Source organism: Papio anubis, chromosome 5 (genome assembly GCF_008728515.1).
Source record: "Papio anubis isolate 15944 chromosome 5, Panubis1.0, whole genome shotgun sequence".
Taxonomy (NCBI): Eukaryota; Metazoa; Chordata; class Mammalia; order Primates; family Cercopithecidae; genus Papio; species Papio anubis.
In genome coordinates, this window is record NC_044980.1 from 164,758,253 (window position 1) to 164,774,390 (window position 16,138).

A 16,138-nucleotide genomic window follows, 5' to 3' on the forward strand; every position below is an offset into this window, starting at 1 on the left:
CCCCCTACACATGCAGCGGACACCAGCTGTGTGTTCTCCGATTCAATTCCGACACTATCTGCTGGGAGACGGCATCAGATCTCACAGGCCGAGGGCTCAGGCCTCAAGACTGCGCCCCTCCACCCCACATACCAGTTGCAAGTCCAGGCCTCTGGACCTTCTGAGACACTGGCTTCCAGTTGGGGTTCCCAAGACCCCTGCTTTGAGTTTGGTTAACTTGCTGGAACCAGCTCACAGAACTCACGGAAACATTTACTTATGTTTACTGATTCATTATAGAAGATATTACAAAGGATACAGATAAAGGGATGTGGATGGTGAGGCTGGGGGAAGGGGCACAGGGTTTCCACGCCCTCCCCGGGTACACCACCCTCCAGGAAGCTCCACTTGGTCAGCTGTCCAGAGGCTCCCTGAACCCTATCCTCTTGGGATTTTATGGAGCTTTCATTACACAGGCATGACTGACAACCGTATATAGAGATGTGATTGGAAAAAAGCACACAGTCTAAACCCAACAAGCCCTGTTGCTCAGACTTTTTTTTTTTTTGAGACAGAGTCTTGCTCTGTTGTCCAGGCTGGAGGGCAGTGGTGCCATCTCGGCTCACTGCAACCTCCACTTTCTGGGTTCAAGCCATTCTCCTACCTCAGCCTCCCAAGTAGCTGGGACTACAGGCACATGCCACCATGCCTGGCTAATTTTTTTGTATTTTTAGTAGAGATGGGGTTTCACCATATTGGCCAGGGTGGTCTCGAACTTCTGACCTCGTGATCCACCCGCCTCAGCCTCCCAAAGTGTTGGGATTATAGGCGTGAGCCACCGCATCCAGCCTCGGACTTTTCTTGGCCTCTCTGTGTGGCATTCCTTCCTCTAAGACCCCTATGGAATCAGTCACTTGACCCACAATCGGATTAGAGTCCTGCCTTAGGCAGGTGACAGGTGACAGGAGAAGGTCAGAGAGAGAGAGAGAGACTGTTTCCTGAGGTCTGCTCCTAAGGCCTAACTCACCCACCATGATAACAAAACATTGTTAACAAGGGCTATGGGAGTTATGAGCCGGGAACTGTGGATGAAAACCAATATACATGCGATCGTTTCACACCTGCAGTCCACGTAGCCTATGGGCGTGGTTCACACATCTGTTGGCTGATATGGACTATGAGCGACACGCCTGTCCTGCTAGTTAAGATGCCTGGCTTGGAGTCACATCGTGAAAACCACAAGCAGGTTTGGGACCCTCCTACACTGCTACTGTCTGCCAGCTGGGTTTCCAACCCGGGACACACTGTGGTGGCCAGCACCATCATCCCCAATGTCCAGCTGAGGAGCCTGGAGCTCAGAGGCACGAAGAGGCGTGTCCGGGGCCACACAGCAGGACAGGGTGCAGCCAGATTCCAATCCCACTCTGTGCATGATCAACTGAAGGAATGAGGGTGTGAGTGACAGGGTCGGGGCGGAGGGAAGCAGGGCTGGGAGGTGCCCGGAGAGTACTGCCGCAGGGGAAGGACACAGTCAGATGGTGCACTGACCTGACAGGAAGGGCCACATGGAGATGCTTGGTGACATGGTGGGCAAATCCCGGAATGACAATCACCCTTGCTCCTATGTATATGACACAGACAGCCCAGGCCAGCTGTTCCAACAGCAGGATCCCAGCAAAGCCCTCAGTTATCCACCTGCTGCTTCACAGCTCCATCTGCTCTGGGCCACCAGCCGCACCCACAGGGTCACTGCCCAAGGAAGCAGCTGGACAGGTCCCCTGGCACAGGCCTCCTCACCACCAAACCCTGCCAAAAACATTCTGCCAGACAATGGCTCCTCAAGCGGAAGGGTGGGGGTCACAGACTGTGTCCTTTGAACTGTTCCCAGTGATGCCCAGAGAGGGGCACTGCAGGGGGCAGGAGAGAAGGCTTGGGAGCTAGGCAGACCTGGGCTGGAGCCTGGCTATGACACATGGGACGAGCCACTTCACTCTACCTTTCTAACCCTTGGTCTTCACATCTGTAAAATGGGGGTGACAACATCTCAATCTCGGGCCAGGCATGGTGGCTCACGCCTATAATCCCAGCACTTTGGGAGGCTGAGGCAGGCAAATCGCTTGAGTCCAGGAGTTGGAGACCAGCCGTGTCTATACAAAAAATACAAAAATTGGCTGGGCGTGGTGGCACATGCTTGTAATCCCAGCTACTTGGGAGGCTAAGGAGGGAGGACTGCTTGAGCCTGGGAGGCAGAGGTTGCAGTGAGCTGAGATCATGCCACTCCACTCCAGCCTGGGTGACAGAGCAAGAGAGAAGCAAACAAACAAAACTCAGTCCCACAGAACTGTGAGGATTTGGTGAGATAGTCAAGAAAGAGCCCACCCGGCACAGGCCTAGCACAGAAAACATTCCTGACGAGGCCAACTATCCATGTCATCATGTTGCTGCCTCCTTCCTTTTGTCACCACCCTCTGTCTCCTGATTCACCCTCTGGGCCAAGGAGCTGCCAGCCTCCTCCCCCACTTTCCTCCCTGAGCCTTAGGGTATCCCCTCTGTAAAATGGGCATGTCGATACAGTAATAATACACCCAGCTCCAGAGCTGCAGAGCCTGTGCAGACTTTAAAGTGCTTTACAAAGTACTCCTGTGTGTGTGCGTGTGTGTGCGTGTGTGCGCGTGTGTGTGTGCGCGCGTGTGTGTGTGTGCGCGTGTGTGTGCGCGCGCGCGTCCCAACCACCGGGTGCCCCAAAGGCCCAACACAGGCAGAGGGCAGGGGTTGGTGAGTGCCGGGGAGCCCCAGGAGGACCAGGTCCCCACAGCCCATGGAAAGGGTCCTGGCACCCAAAACTGCCAAAAAGGGCTGCCCCGGGCCAGGTAACCACAGATCCAGACTTCAGAACTGCAGGGGTACAAGGGATGGGATAAAATGGGCAGACTCTGTTGAAAGACCTCCTTGGGATCCCCCCTTCCACGCCCCTAGAGCTATGAATTAGGAAACAGGGCCGAGGAAAGGGACGGTGCTTGCCTCGGGTCACACAGCTAGTTGGTCCCAGGTCCAGGCAGAACCCAGGTCTCCTGGGCTGGGTGCGGTGGCTCATGCCTGTAATCCCAGCACTTTGGGAGGCTGAGGAGGGTGGATCACCTGAGGTCAGGAGTTCAAGAACAGCCTGGCCAATATGGCGAAACCCCATCTATGCTAAAAATACAAAAATTAGCCGGGTGTGGTGGTACAGGCCTGTAATGCCAGCTACTCAGGAGGCTGAGACAGGAGAATCGCTTGAACCCGGGAGGCAGAGGTTGCAGTGAGCCGAGATCGTGCCACTGTACTCCAGCCAGGCGACAAGAGCAAAACAACATTTCAAAAAAGAAAGAAAGGAAGAAAGAAATAAGAACTCACGTCTCCTGACTCCAGCCCTGAATCCCCTCTGCCATGCTGAGCAACTTTCTAAAATACACAGCACTGTTAGCTACTTCTGGGTGTCACATTCTCTTTACAGTTTTGGCTGTTTTGAGGTCAGATATGCAATCTCTGTTGGTGACCAAGGATTGGCCTCTGAGCCCAGGACGACAAGCCACAGAAACCCTGGCCAGCAATGTGTGGTCATGTGGGGACACATGTGGACAGCAGGCCCATCCCGTCCATGCCCTGTTCTTGATCGTGGGACCAGTACTTCCTCTTTGCAGAATGCTCAGTTTGAGGCAAGAAGTCACACTGAGAAAGGCCCACAGTCACTCCTTCAGGGAGGGTAACCACGGTGCCAGCCAACTTCCTCATCAGGAAGTCTTAGGGAGTGTTCTGGGGCTGGGTCACCCTAAAGGGACTTTGGCTGTTCTCAACAGACCCCTGCCCCACCAAGGGCAGGCACGTCCTGTCTCCTTTCGTCTTACCAATGCACATCTACCATGGACAGATTTCATGCCACGCCCCGTGCCAGGGACCAAAGAGAACAGAAAGCGAAGGAGAGGCACGATGAAGGTGACAGCTGATACTTACCGAAGCCTTTCTGTGTGCCCAGCCCTGTTGTAGACCTTTTCTATTTGTAAACAACTATTAGCTCAATTATTCCTGCAGGCACTACTGTGAAGATCTCCATTTTACAGTTGAGAAAACTGAGGCACAACGACAGAAGGAACTGGCTCTGGTCTCATGGTAAGTGGCAGGCAGGAGAGGGATTGCAAACCTACAGGCTCCAGAGGCTGACCTTTGCGTTTTTCTTTTCTTTTTTTTTTAATTGAGTCAGAGTCTCACTCTGTCACCCAGGCTGGAGTGCAATGGCACGATCTTTGGCTCACTGCAACCTCCGCCTCCCGGGTTCAAGCAATTCTGCCTCAGCCTCCCGAGTAGTTGGGATTACAGGCGGCTGCCACCACACCCGGCTAATTTTTGTATTTTTAGTAGAGACGGGGTTTCATCATATTGGCCAGGCTGGTCTTGAACACCTGATCTCGTGATCCACCCGCCTCGGCCTCCCAAAGTGCTGGGATTACAGGTGTGAGCCACTGCACCCGGCCTACCTTTGCATTTTTCAAAGCGAAGATCTGGCACCATTTCTGGGCCCCTGCCTCTCACCTCCGCAACCATCACCTCCCAAACACACACATACATGTCTTGACGTACATGTTCAGAAGTTCACAGGCCCCTCGTTAGCCTATTTTTGGACTCCCCAGGCCAGGAGTCCTAGTTAAATGCCCTCCAGGGTAGCTAACTTATAAGTGTACTACAGGCTGCCTATAGGAAAAAAAAATGTCTTCTAACACACTTTTCCGGAACTCTTCATTACCTACTTTCCTCAGTTTTGATGGAGACATGGGGTGAGAAACATTTCATTTCCTTTTAATTTTACAACAAGAAAAATAGTGCATGGCACACACCAATGACAAACAGCCCTCAGCCTCAGTATTGGGGCACGTTAGGGAGTGGTGAGGTCTGAGGCTAACTGGAGGGCACATCTGCCTGACGGGCAGTGGCTGTTCAGCCCCAGGCAGCTGCTACCATGCAGAAACATCTCCAGATTGTTCAAGGAAAGTCAGAGGCCAGGATTTTACGTGGAATCTGACAAAATGTTAGCAACAAATTTCTAAAAACATCATGCACACTAAACAAAATAGTGCCTGCAGCCCTGATCTGGCCCAGTTGATGACCTTGCTCTAAGGGTTCATACACATAGGTCGGGGGCCCTGGCTCATAGCCTGTCTGGCATGGTAGACACGTTGCCACACCCAACAGCAAGAGGCTGTGAGTGGTAGGGAGCAGTGCTTCTCAACCAGGGTGACCTTATCCCCCAGGGAACATTCGGCAACATCTGGAGAGACTTTTGATTGTACCAACTACGGTGGAAGATGGTACTGGCACCTAGTAGGTGGAGGCCAGGGATGCTGCACAACCTGCAAAGCACAAGACAGCCCCACCGCTAAGAATCTTCCCACCCAGAATGTCCACAGTGCCAAGGCTGAGGAATCCCGGGACAGACCAGAGCCCAAAATGTCAGGAGCTGCTCTGGGGGCCACTGCAGGAGCGGGGGCTGGGAGGAGGCCTGGTACCCCAACTGAGGCAGCATCTCTGTGCTGTTTTCTCTGTGGCCCACAAGGACTTCTACATTTATTTCAACAGAAGAGGATTCTGCAGCTGAAAACACTGTGGCCCAGGTGTAGACGGTGAAAGTCGAGAACTAAGCCAGTGGGGGCAACACCACTGGCTTCAGGATCAGGAGGGGTGGGTCCGAGACCAGACTCTGTCCCCCGCCGACTGATCCTGGATAAGTCACCCTGACCCTCATCACCTCATCCCCAAGAAGACCTTCCCCAAGCAAGCATGACCTCATGGGGCCTGGCCCAAATGGCCCCATCTTGGGGCATGTCCCCCAGTAGAGGCCCTAAGATCAGGAGGTGAATTTGGGGGCTCCACACGGGACCAAGGCCGAAAGTAGTCCTCCTCAGTTTCCTCTCACCCTTCCACATCTAGCTGACACTGACACACTACACAGCCCCATCCTGACACTCTCCCGGGAGGGCTGTGCCCAGGCTGAAGGCTTTGGCAGGCAAAAGGATCAGGCTATTACTCAACGGAATCCATTCATTTTCTTTTATTTCTGTTTATGGCAAGTGGGTCCTAGTTTTCCATTTAGGGAGGAAGACGAAGGTTTCTTTTTAAATAAATATATTCAGTTTCTGAAAAGTGAGTCACCTTAATATATATATAAACTATTCAGGAGGTAGAGAGGAGAATGAATGAGTCTGAAAGACACAGCCCTATGAAGCCCTATTTTTTTTCTTTTCTTTTCTTTTTCTTTATCTTTTTTTTTTTCTGAGACAGAGTCTCACTCTGTCACCAAGCCTGGAGTGCAGTGGTGCAATCTCAGCTCACTGCAAGCTCCGCCTCCCGAGTTCACAGCATTCTCCTGCCTCAGCCTCCTGAGTAGCTGGGACTACAGGTGCCTGTCACCACACCCAGCTAATTTTTTTGTATTTTTAGTAGAGACGGGGTTTCACCATGTTAGCCAGGATAGTCTCAATCTCCTGACCTCATGATCTGCCCGCCTCGGCCTCCCAAAGTGCTGGGATTACAGGCGTGAGCCACCGTGCCCAGCCTGTTTTTTTTCTAAACAGGATCTTGCTCTGTTGCCCAGGCTGAGTGCAGTGGTGTGATCACGGCTCACTGCAGCCTCCACCTCCCAGGCTCAACCTCTAGAGCAGCTGGGACCACAGGTGCACACCACCACGTCCAGCTAATTTTTCATCTTTTGTAGAGAGGGGGTATCCCTGTGCTGCCCAGGCTGGTCTCAAACTCCTGGGCTCAAATGATCCTCCTGCCTCAGTCTCCCAAAATGCTGAGATTACAGGCCCACGCCATTATGCCTGGCCCCAAGAGGGTCTCATAAAGCACACTGTTATTGCTGATATTCAGCGGCGAGAACAGCAAGTTTCCATTCACAGGAAACACCCAGGAAGACTCCAAGGCTCCAGGGCCTTCAATGCCAAGCAAAGGACTAATTGCCTCGGTAGTCAGCAGTGAGACAGATGCCTGGGCAGATAAACCTGCTGAAAAAAGCGTCTGACCAGGGGAAGCCTGGGATAGAGGGCCTTTTGAACTTGACCTGTGCTGGGTCTCCAGGGCGGGTGGGGGCGCCTTCCTCACTCTCAGCTGATGTCCTCACCCACCCTCACCCTGGCATCCCTTTTCTTATCATTTGGGGGTGACATGATGACAGCAAAGCCTCAGAAAAGCTCACCAGGTCAAAGGCGGAGAAGCCAGAAGAGAAGGGGCTGCAGGAAACGGAGGACTCAGAGGGGGTAGTGAGAATGAGAAGACAGAGCTGGGGGTGAGGGGAGATAGGGACAGTGGCATTTCCCACGCACCCACTCTGCACCAGACACTGCTGCCCACATCCAACCTGTACTTCCCCCTTCATCCTTCAGTGCTACAGGCAGGGTTTTATCATCATGGTCCCCGTTTCAGAGATAAAGAAACAGACACTCAGAGATGAGCTAAAATCCCAGTTAGTGCCAAGAACCAGGACTGGACCCAGTTCCTCCACCACGTGGCAGGGAAGAGGAGAACAGAGTCAGAGACTGATCCCATTAATGGCTGCGGGGAGGGCAGGGTACCCGGCTCAACAACCCCGGAGGTTTCCCAACACCTACAGTGAGGTCACAACTCCACCCCTGACCTCGGCTCCTACCGCCCCACCCTGGCTCCCTCAATGTCTCTGAAGGCAGTAGGCATGCTCTGGCCTCTGGGCCTTCACGCTCGTGGTTTTCCCGATCTTCCCTCGACCACTCCCTCTCAAACACCACCTCCTCAGAGGGGCGTCCCCTGGCCCACAACCAAAGTGGCTTGTCCTGTCCCTGGACCACACTTCCCAATTTTGTTTTTGGTTTTTTTGCTTTTTGTTTTTTTGAGACAGAGTCTCACTCTGTTACCCAGGCTGGTGTGTAGTGGTGAGATCTCAGCTTACTGTAACCTCCGCCTCCTGGGTTCCAGCAATTCTCCTGCCTCAGCCTCCCAAGTAGCTGGGACTACAGGCGCCCGCCACCACGCCTGGCTAATTTTTGTATTGTTAGTAGAGACGGGGTTTCACCATGTTGGCCAGGCTGGTCTTGAATTCCTGACCTCAGGTGATCCACCCATCTTGGCCTCCCAAAGTGCTAGGATTACCGGCATGAGCCACCACGCCCAGCCTACTTCCCGATTTTATATCCATCCTGATCACTGCTGGAGTTCTGTGTTCAGGAGCTGTTAGACCGGGGGCTCCATGAGGATGAGGAGCGTCTCCCCTTGCTCACTGATGAATCCCCAGCCCTACAACGGGGCTTTCCACTTAGCAGCTTCTCAGCAGCATGTGCCGAGGACAGTCTAGCCTCCGTTCACGCTACTCTGCCGCTCTCCCTCCACCACGCGCCAGCCGCAACACCTTCTGTGGGGTCCTCTGCAGGCTCCTGCCTCAGGGCCTGTGCACTTCCGATTCCCTCTACCTGGCACTTTCTGCCCCCACACATTTGGAGGTCTGCCTCCACTTGGTCTTTTGGCTCTCAGCTAAAATGTCACCTCATGAGAGAGGCTTTCTCTGTCCATCGTGTTTACAGCACCTGCTCCTGACCCCACCCAGGAATGCCTACTGCATCTCCCCACTAAGTTTTGTTCCACTCACTTGTCAGTTGCCCAAGTCCTCTCATCTACTTCTTCACTGGCTTTCACACCATCTGTTTCTGCCACTAGACTTTGAGCTCCGTGAGGCCAGGGGCCTTCCCAACTCTGTTAGCGACATCGAGTTGGCAGCTTGAAACTGACCATAGTGGAGATATGTACATTCAGAAATGGGCCAAATGCCAGACCCAGAGCTTTTCTTCCCAAAGAACTCACTCTCGCTCCTGTAATACACGGTGGAAAAGAGACCACCGCTCCCCACCTCGCCCTTGAAAGATTTGCCCAGAGGCCAAAATCTGGCTCAGGGCTGGGGGCGGAGGATGGGGGTAGTTATGAGCAGAGGACATTCACCAGGTCAGCCCAGGCCTTCTTGCAGTCACTCATTTTGGGCCCTGGCTGTCATCTAGAGTTTCACTGTCTATGCCGTCCAATACAGGAGGCACTAACACACGTGCTACTGAGTGTTCGAAATGTGGCAAGGGTAGAGACCTAAATGTATTATTCCATTCTCTTCTAATTCATTTAAATTTGAAAACTGAGACTTGGTTCAGTTACTGGGAAACGTTTAAGAATATTGGAGGCCGGGTGCGGTGGCTCAAGCCTGTAATCCCAGCACTTTGGGAGGCCGAGACGGGTAGATCACGAGGTCAGGAGATCGAGACCATCCTGGCTAACACGGTGAAACCCCGTCTCTACTAAAAATACAAAAAACTAGCCGGGCGAGGCGGCAGGCACCTGTAGTCCCAGCCACTCGGGAGGCTGAGGCAGGAGAATGGCGTGAACCTGGGAGGCGGAGCTTGCAGTGAGCTGAGATCCGGCCACTGCACTCCAGCCCGGGCGACAGAGCGAGACTCCGTCTTAAAAAAAAAAAAAAAAAAGAATATTGGAACAATTTGGGTGTGTGAATCTACCTTTCTCGACTATAAGACATCTAAACACAGATCAAGGATTTCTGATGAAAATTTAGCTCCTGAATTGAGATGCGCTAAAAGTGTAAAATACACACTGGATTTGAAGACTTAGAATGAAAAAAGTAAAATAGCTCAATAACTGTTTATATGGATCACATGTCAAAACGATCATATTTTTATATACTGGGTTAAATAAATTATATTATTGAAACTAATTTCATCTGTTTCTTTTTGCTCTTTTGGATGTGGCTGTTAGAAATATAAAATGATACACGTAGGCCGGGCGCAGTGACTCGTACCTGAATCCCAGCACTTTGGGAAGCCAAGGCAAGCAGACCAACTGAGATTGGGAGTTGAAGACCAGCCTGACCAACATGGAGAAACCCTGTCTCTACTAAAAATACAAAATTAGCCAGGTGTGGTGGCACATGCCTGTAATCCCAGCTACTCGGGAGGCTAAGACAGAAGAATCGCTTGAACACAGGAGGTGGAGGTTGTGGTGAGCCGAGATTGCGCCATTGCACTCCAGCCTGGGCAACAGGAGCAAAACTCCATCACAAAAGAAAAGAAAAGAAAAGAAAAAAGAAATGTAAAATGATGCATGTGGCTCACATTATAGTTCTACTGGTCTAGAGCATTTTCACTTGTTTTTCTCCAACTTGCACCACTTGATATTCAAAAGTGGAAGTAGTGATAAGGAAGTACAGACGGATTTTGCCATGATTACAAATTCTGAACAAAAATGAGCTAATCTTGTCAAATTACACGTGGGGTGGGGTGGTGAATGACCTCCACCCCACTCGGGGGAAAGTCTGTCCCTGCCAGCCATGGCTACAGAAGGCACTCAAGACACTTGGGGAACAGCCAGTTTCTCATCCCAAAGTCCCTGAGAGCAGACCCCAGGTTCAGAACTGGTTTTGTCAAAGATATCAACATGGAAAAGTTGGCTCCTAGAGCCACACAGAAGCCCAGGCCTGGTCACAAGATGGGCCTGAGAACCATCACACAGAAGGAAATATCAAAGGGTTGGTGCATCCTTCAACCTGTATTTCTGGACTTCTCCCTTCTACACTTCTGCCCATTTGCTGGTCCCTCTACTTTGACTGCTCTTCCCTCTCTTATCTCCCCCAGAGGACTCCTATGCATCCTGCAAGACCCCATTCAAATGTCCCTTCCTCTGAAGCCTCCCTTGACCAGATGATGTTCCACATCACATCCTTGGGCTCCTGGCCTAGTCTATTCTTACCACTTCTCAAACTGCCTCAAGTTTTTCTCTTGTCCTCTCAAACCGGACTTCTTTCTATAACACAGAATATGCCTCTCCCCTGCAGAAAAGTACCACTAGGTCTCCATTACTGAAAACAGTAATTCTCAAGCTTAAACGCGCATCAGAGTCACTTCGATTGCTGGGCCCTACCTTAAAATGCCAGTTGCTGGGCCTCACCTCAAAGTTACTGACTCAATGGGCCTCAGGAGGGGTCTGATAACCTGCATGTCTAACAAAGCTCCAGCTGAGGCTGATGTGCTGATCCAAGGGTTGTACTTTGAGAACCACTGCAGCAAAAGATTGAGGGCAAAGTCTTCACTTTGGCATGTGGGGCCTTCTACAACATGGCCCCCAATTACTTTACCACCCTTATCTTTCACCACCTGCTGCCCTGGCCCTAGACTAGCCATCTCCCAAACGTGCTGAACCTGTCATGCCTCCACACCGCTGCCCATGCTGTCTCTCCTGTCTGCCATCCTTTCCCCCTCTTTATCTACCCAGCTCCAGGGCCACCTTCTTTGATCTCATAACGTCTAAATGGCAAATTGGAGGAGGTAGTGCCTTCTACAAAGTAACAAATGCAGGCTGTCAGGGCAGCTACAAAAGAGAAGGGTAAGAAATGGTCTTGGCCACAGCAGTGGGCCTGGAGGAGAAAGCACCAGCCTAAAGTGACAACTTAGGGACAGAAAAGTTTAGTGTATTTATTTAAATAACAGCATGATGGTCACAATCTACTTACAAACTGTGTTTGGCTCTATCTGGTTTTCCAGCTCTGCCACTTGCTAGCTGTGTGGCTTGGGGAGCAGCTCACATAGCTTTTTTGTTTCTCATTTTCTCTTGTAAGATGTGATAAAAAGCAACAACCTCACAGAATGAAGATTAAACCACATAATGCAAGTGAAACTCACAGCAAAAGGCCCAGCACACAGTAACTCTCAATAAATGCTAGCTATTATGAGTAGTATCTTTGGACCTGGGAAAGTTATGAACCTGGTATCCAGCCACAATCAATAACAGGAATAGAAACATAATAGATATTTTTCTTAATGAGTACAGAGTCAGCAGTCCAACAAACGCTGTATGCACACAGAGGAAGATGAATGGACAGGAAAGTGGGTGGCTGGGTGGGTGGGTGGGTCAATGGGAGATCTCCTTTGGTTAATATCAAAAGTGGCTCTGTGAGGCCAGTTTGTCAATAGACACTTAAGAATCTTAAAAATTCTCACCAGGCACAGTGCCTCATGCCTGTAATCCCAGCACTTCGGACAGCTGAGGCGGGTGAATCTCCTGAGGTCAGGAGTTCGAGAAGAGCCTGACCAAGATGGTGAAACCCCGTCTCTACTAAAAATATAAAAATCAGCCGGGCATGGGGGTGGGTACCTGTAGTCCCAGCTGCTCAGGAGGCTGAGGCAGGAGAATTGCTTGAACCTGAGAGGTGGAGGTTGCAGTCAGCTGAGATCACGCCACTGCACTCCAGCCTGGGCAACAAAGTGAGACTCCATCTCAAAAACAAAAACAAAAAAATCTCATAAGAAAACTCTCAAACAAGAACACAAAACAAATCCAAAAGTGTCCATCACCGAGTTGTATATAACAGCAAAAAAAAAAAAAAAAAAAAAGAAAGAAAGAAAGAAAAGGAAACAGCCTAAATGCCCAACAATAGAGAAGGGCACAGTCAGAAGATAGATTTCTTTGGAAGAATTCGAAAAAATGAAGAGGGCTGGGCATGGTGGCTCACACCTGCAATCCCAGCACTTTGGGAGGCTGAGTGAGGCTGGCAGATCACCTGAGGTCAGGAGTTCAAGACCAGCCTGGCCAACATGGCAAAACCCCGTCTCTACTAAAAATACAAAAATTAGCTGGGCGTGGTGGCGCATGCCTATAATCCCAGCTACTCAGGAAGCTGAGGCAGGAGAATCACTTGAACCCAGGAGGCGGAGCTTGCAGTGAGCCAAGATCACACCACTGCATTCCAGCCTGGGCAACAGAGCGAGACTCCGTCTAAAAAAAAAAAAAAGAAGTTGAGGGGTGTTGCTGAGTTTGGAAGACAGGGCTTGAAGCTGCATCCACACTGCTCATCAAAGGGTGAGGATGCTGATGGAGAATAGGGGACTGGTAAAGAGCCCCCCCTTTCTTTTCTTTTTTTTTTTTTTTTTGAAACAGATTCTCGCTCTGTCGCCCAGGCTGGAGTGCAGTGGTGCTATCTCAACTCACTGCAACCTCCACCTCTGGGGTTCAAGCGATCCTCCTGCCTCAGCTTCCCAAATAGCTGGGACTACAGGCACATGCGACCATGCCCAGCTAATTTTTGTATTTTTAGTAGAGATGCAGTTTCACCATGTTGCCCAGGCTGGTCGAGCTCCCTTCTTTAGTACAGCCATCGAGAAGGATCTCCATGTAGCAGCTGTAGCAGTAGCAGAAGAAGTGCTACTGTGACAAATAATAAAACAGCCAACACTTCCTGGGCTCTTACATGTGCCCAGCACTCTTCCAAGCACATATCATAAATTAACTCACTTCATCGCAGTAATCGCTCTATGAGCTAGGTACTATTATTAGCCCCACCTTACAGGTGGAGAAACTAAGGTATGGAGAGGTCAGGAACTTGGTTAGGATTATTGAGCTCGTAAACAGCAGGGCTGGGATTCGAGGCCAGGCAGTAGAGCTTTCTGCTCCAAATCACTGGTGCTACTCCCAAGGGGGAGGCACCACAGGAAGGGGAGAGCAGGTGGCCAGGAGCTCCCTATTTCACCATCTCCTTGCCCTAGCCCTTGCCCTCAAAGCAGATGCTGAGAAAAAGCTGAAGAGTTCAGGACCAGGCTAGCTCCAGAGCACCAGGCCATGGGGGCTGAGCCGGGGCAGGTGGGGCGGCAGCCTCACCCACAGCTTCCCGTCGTGATAGTAGGCTCCCAGGAGCTTCACGATGTAGGGGTGGTCACAGGTGGCCAGGATCTCAATCTCCACGATGTAGTCCTCCAGCTCCTCCTCACTCTTGGTTTCAATGACTTTGGCCGCAGCCAAAGTACCCGTCTCCTTATTCTTGGCCTGCAAAGAGGCAATACAGGAGGTCAACAAGGCATGCTCAGCAGGAAACTGACCTCTGGACGTGAGCCCGGAGCCCTGCACGAGTGTGAAAACAGAGGCCGGATGTCCAGATGCTGAATCGGGACGTACATTGTTCTTAACAATAGCCAGTGCCACACATCATTTCTGTACTTAATAGTAAGTACAATACACCCCACAACACTATGGAATAAACAAAAATACAAGAATGAGACAGTTCTACAAATACCAACATGGAAAGACTGTTGATTTGGTCAGTAAAAAACAACAACAAAAAAAACCCCAAGTCATTGAACAATAAAAATGGCACAATACTTTTGCATAAAAAAATGGAAAACTACGCCTTCATACATGCTCACAAGCGTCTGTGAACACATGGAAAACTCAAGAGAGATACTGCCTGACAGCAGGCTGGGGAGGGGCCAGAAATAGGGAGGCATTCAAAGGGTACTTTCACTCTGTTTAAAATTTAAAATCTAGGCCGGGCACAGTGGCTCACACCTGTAATCCCAGCACTTTGGGAGGCCAAGGCAGGGAGATCACAAGGTCAAGAGTTCGAGACCAGCCTGGCCAACACAGTGAAACCCCATCTGCAAAATTAGCTGGGTGTGGTGGCGTGCGCCTGTAGTCCCAGCTACTGGGGATGCTGAGACAGGAGAATCGCTTGAACCTGGGAGGCGGAGGTTGCAGTGAGCAGAGACCACGCCATTGCACTCCAGCCTGGATGACAGACTGAGACTCCATCCCGAAAGAAAAAAAAAATTTAATCTGTTTTAAAATATGTTTTTTGTTGTTTTTTGAGATAGAGTCTCACTCTATAGCCCAGGCTGAAGTGCAGTGGCACAATCACTGTTTACTGCAGCCTCCACCTTCCAGGTTCAAGCTAATTCTCCTGCCTCAGCCTCCTGAGAACTGGAACTACAGGTGTGTACCACCACACCTGGCTAAATTTTGTGTTTTTAGTAGAGACAGGGTTTTAGTATATTGGCTGGGCTGGTCTAGAACTCCTGGCTTCAAGTGATCTGCCCATCTCTGCCTCCCAAAGTGCTGGGATTACAGGTGTACGCCACTGTGCCTGGCCTAAAATTTGTTCAAATTTTTAATAGGAATGTTTGACGTGTTTATTTGCAACATTTCATATGTATTAACAGTGGAATGAAAAGGCAGTCTGAGGAAGTGCCCACCATTACAGTGGAACTGTTTCGTAGATGCACGTCACCTAGACAAAACAAGTCTCCCTTATCTGAGGAATAAGAGGGTAAGAAAACTCCACACACACTAAGATGGCTATAATTTTAAAACATGGAAAATAACAAGTGCTGGTGAGGACTGGAGAAGTTAGAAGCCTTGTGCATTGTTGGTGGGAATGTAAAATGGTGCAGCCAGCATGGAAAACAGTTTGCCAGTTTCTCAAAAGGTTAAACATAGACATACCCTAGGACCTAGCAATTCTGCTCATAGGTATACACCCCAAAAAAGCTCAAAGCAGGGACTCAGGGAGATATTTATATACTCGCAGTAGCCAAAGTGTGGAAACAACTCAAGTGTTCATCAATAGATGAAAGAATATTTGGGGCCGGGCGCGGTGGCTCAAGCCTGTAATCCCAGCACTCTGGGAGGCCGAGACGGGCGGATCACGAGGTCAGGAGATCGAGACCATCCTGGCTAACACGGTGAAACCCCGTCTCTACTAAAAAGTACAAAAAAAAAAAACTAGCTGGGCGAGGTGGCGAGCGCCTGTAGTCCCAGCTACTCGGGAGGCTGAGCCAGGAGAATGGCGTAAACCCGGGAGCGGAGCTTGCAGTGAGCAGAGATCCGGCCACCGCACTCTAGCCTGGGTGACAGAGCGAGACTCCGTCTCAAAAAAAAAAAAAAAAAAAAAGAAAGAATATTTGGGAGGCCGAGGCAGGCAGATCACTTGGGGTCAGTCAGGAGTTCAAGACCAGCCTGGCCAACATGGTGAAACCTCATCTCACTAAAAACACAAAAATTAGCCGGGTTTGGTGGTGTGCGCCTGTAATGCCAGCTACTCAGGAGGCTGAGGCAGTAGAATCACTTGAACCCAGGAGGCAGGGGATGTAGTGAGCTGGTATCACACCACTGCACTCCAGCCTGGATAACAGAGTGAGACTCCACCTCAAAAAAAAAAAAAAAAAAATGAATGCATAAACAAAATGTGGTATATCCACACACTAAAATATTCCACCAGAAAAAGGAATCAAAAGGAAGGCAATTCTGACACAAGCTACACGGATGAATCCTGAAAACATTATGTAAA

General features: G+C 50.4%; 1 protein-coding gene across 2 annotated transcripts in view; it reads right to left on the reverse strand.

Annotated features, from left to right (window-relative positions):
* The window catches only part of STK10 (serine/threonine kinase 10), a 149,318-nt gene that overhangs the window by 103,456 nt on the left and 29,724 nt on the right, over positions 1-16,138 (reverse strand). Inside the window, exon 2 of one of the 2 annotated variants that reach the window (XM_009209570.4) lies at positions 13,678-13,842. In XM_009209570.4, the coding sequence (XP_009207834.1) occupies positions 13,678-13,842 (165 nt within the window). Of the gene's footprint in view, positions 1-13,613; positions 13,656-13,677; positions 13,843-16,138 lie in introns of those variants that run through there. The other variant, XM_031666600.1, reaches the window with a different exon arrangement.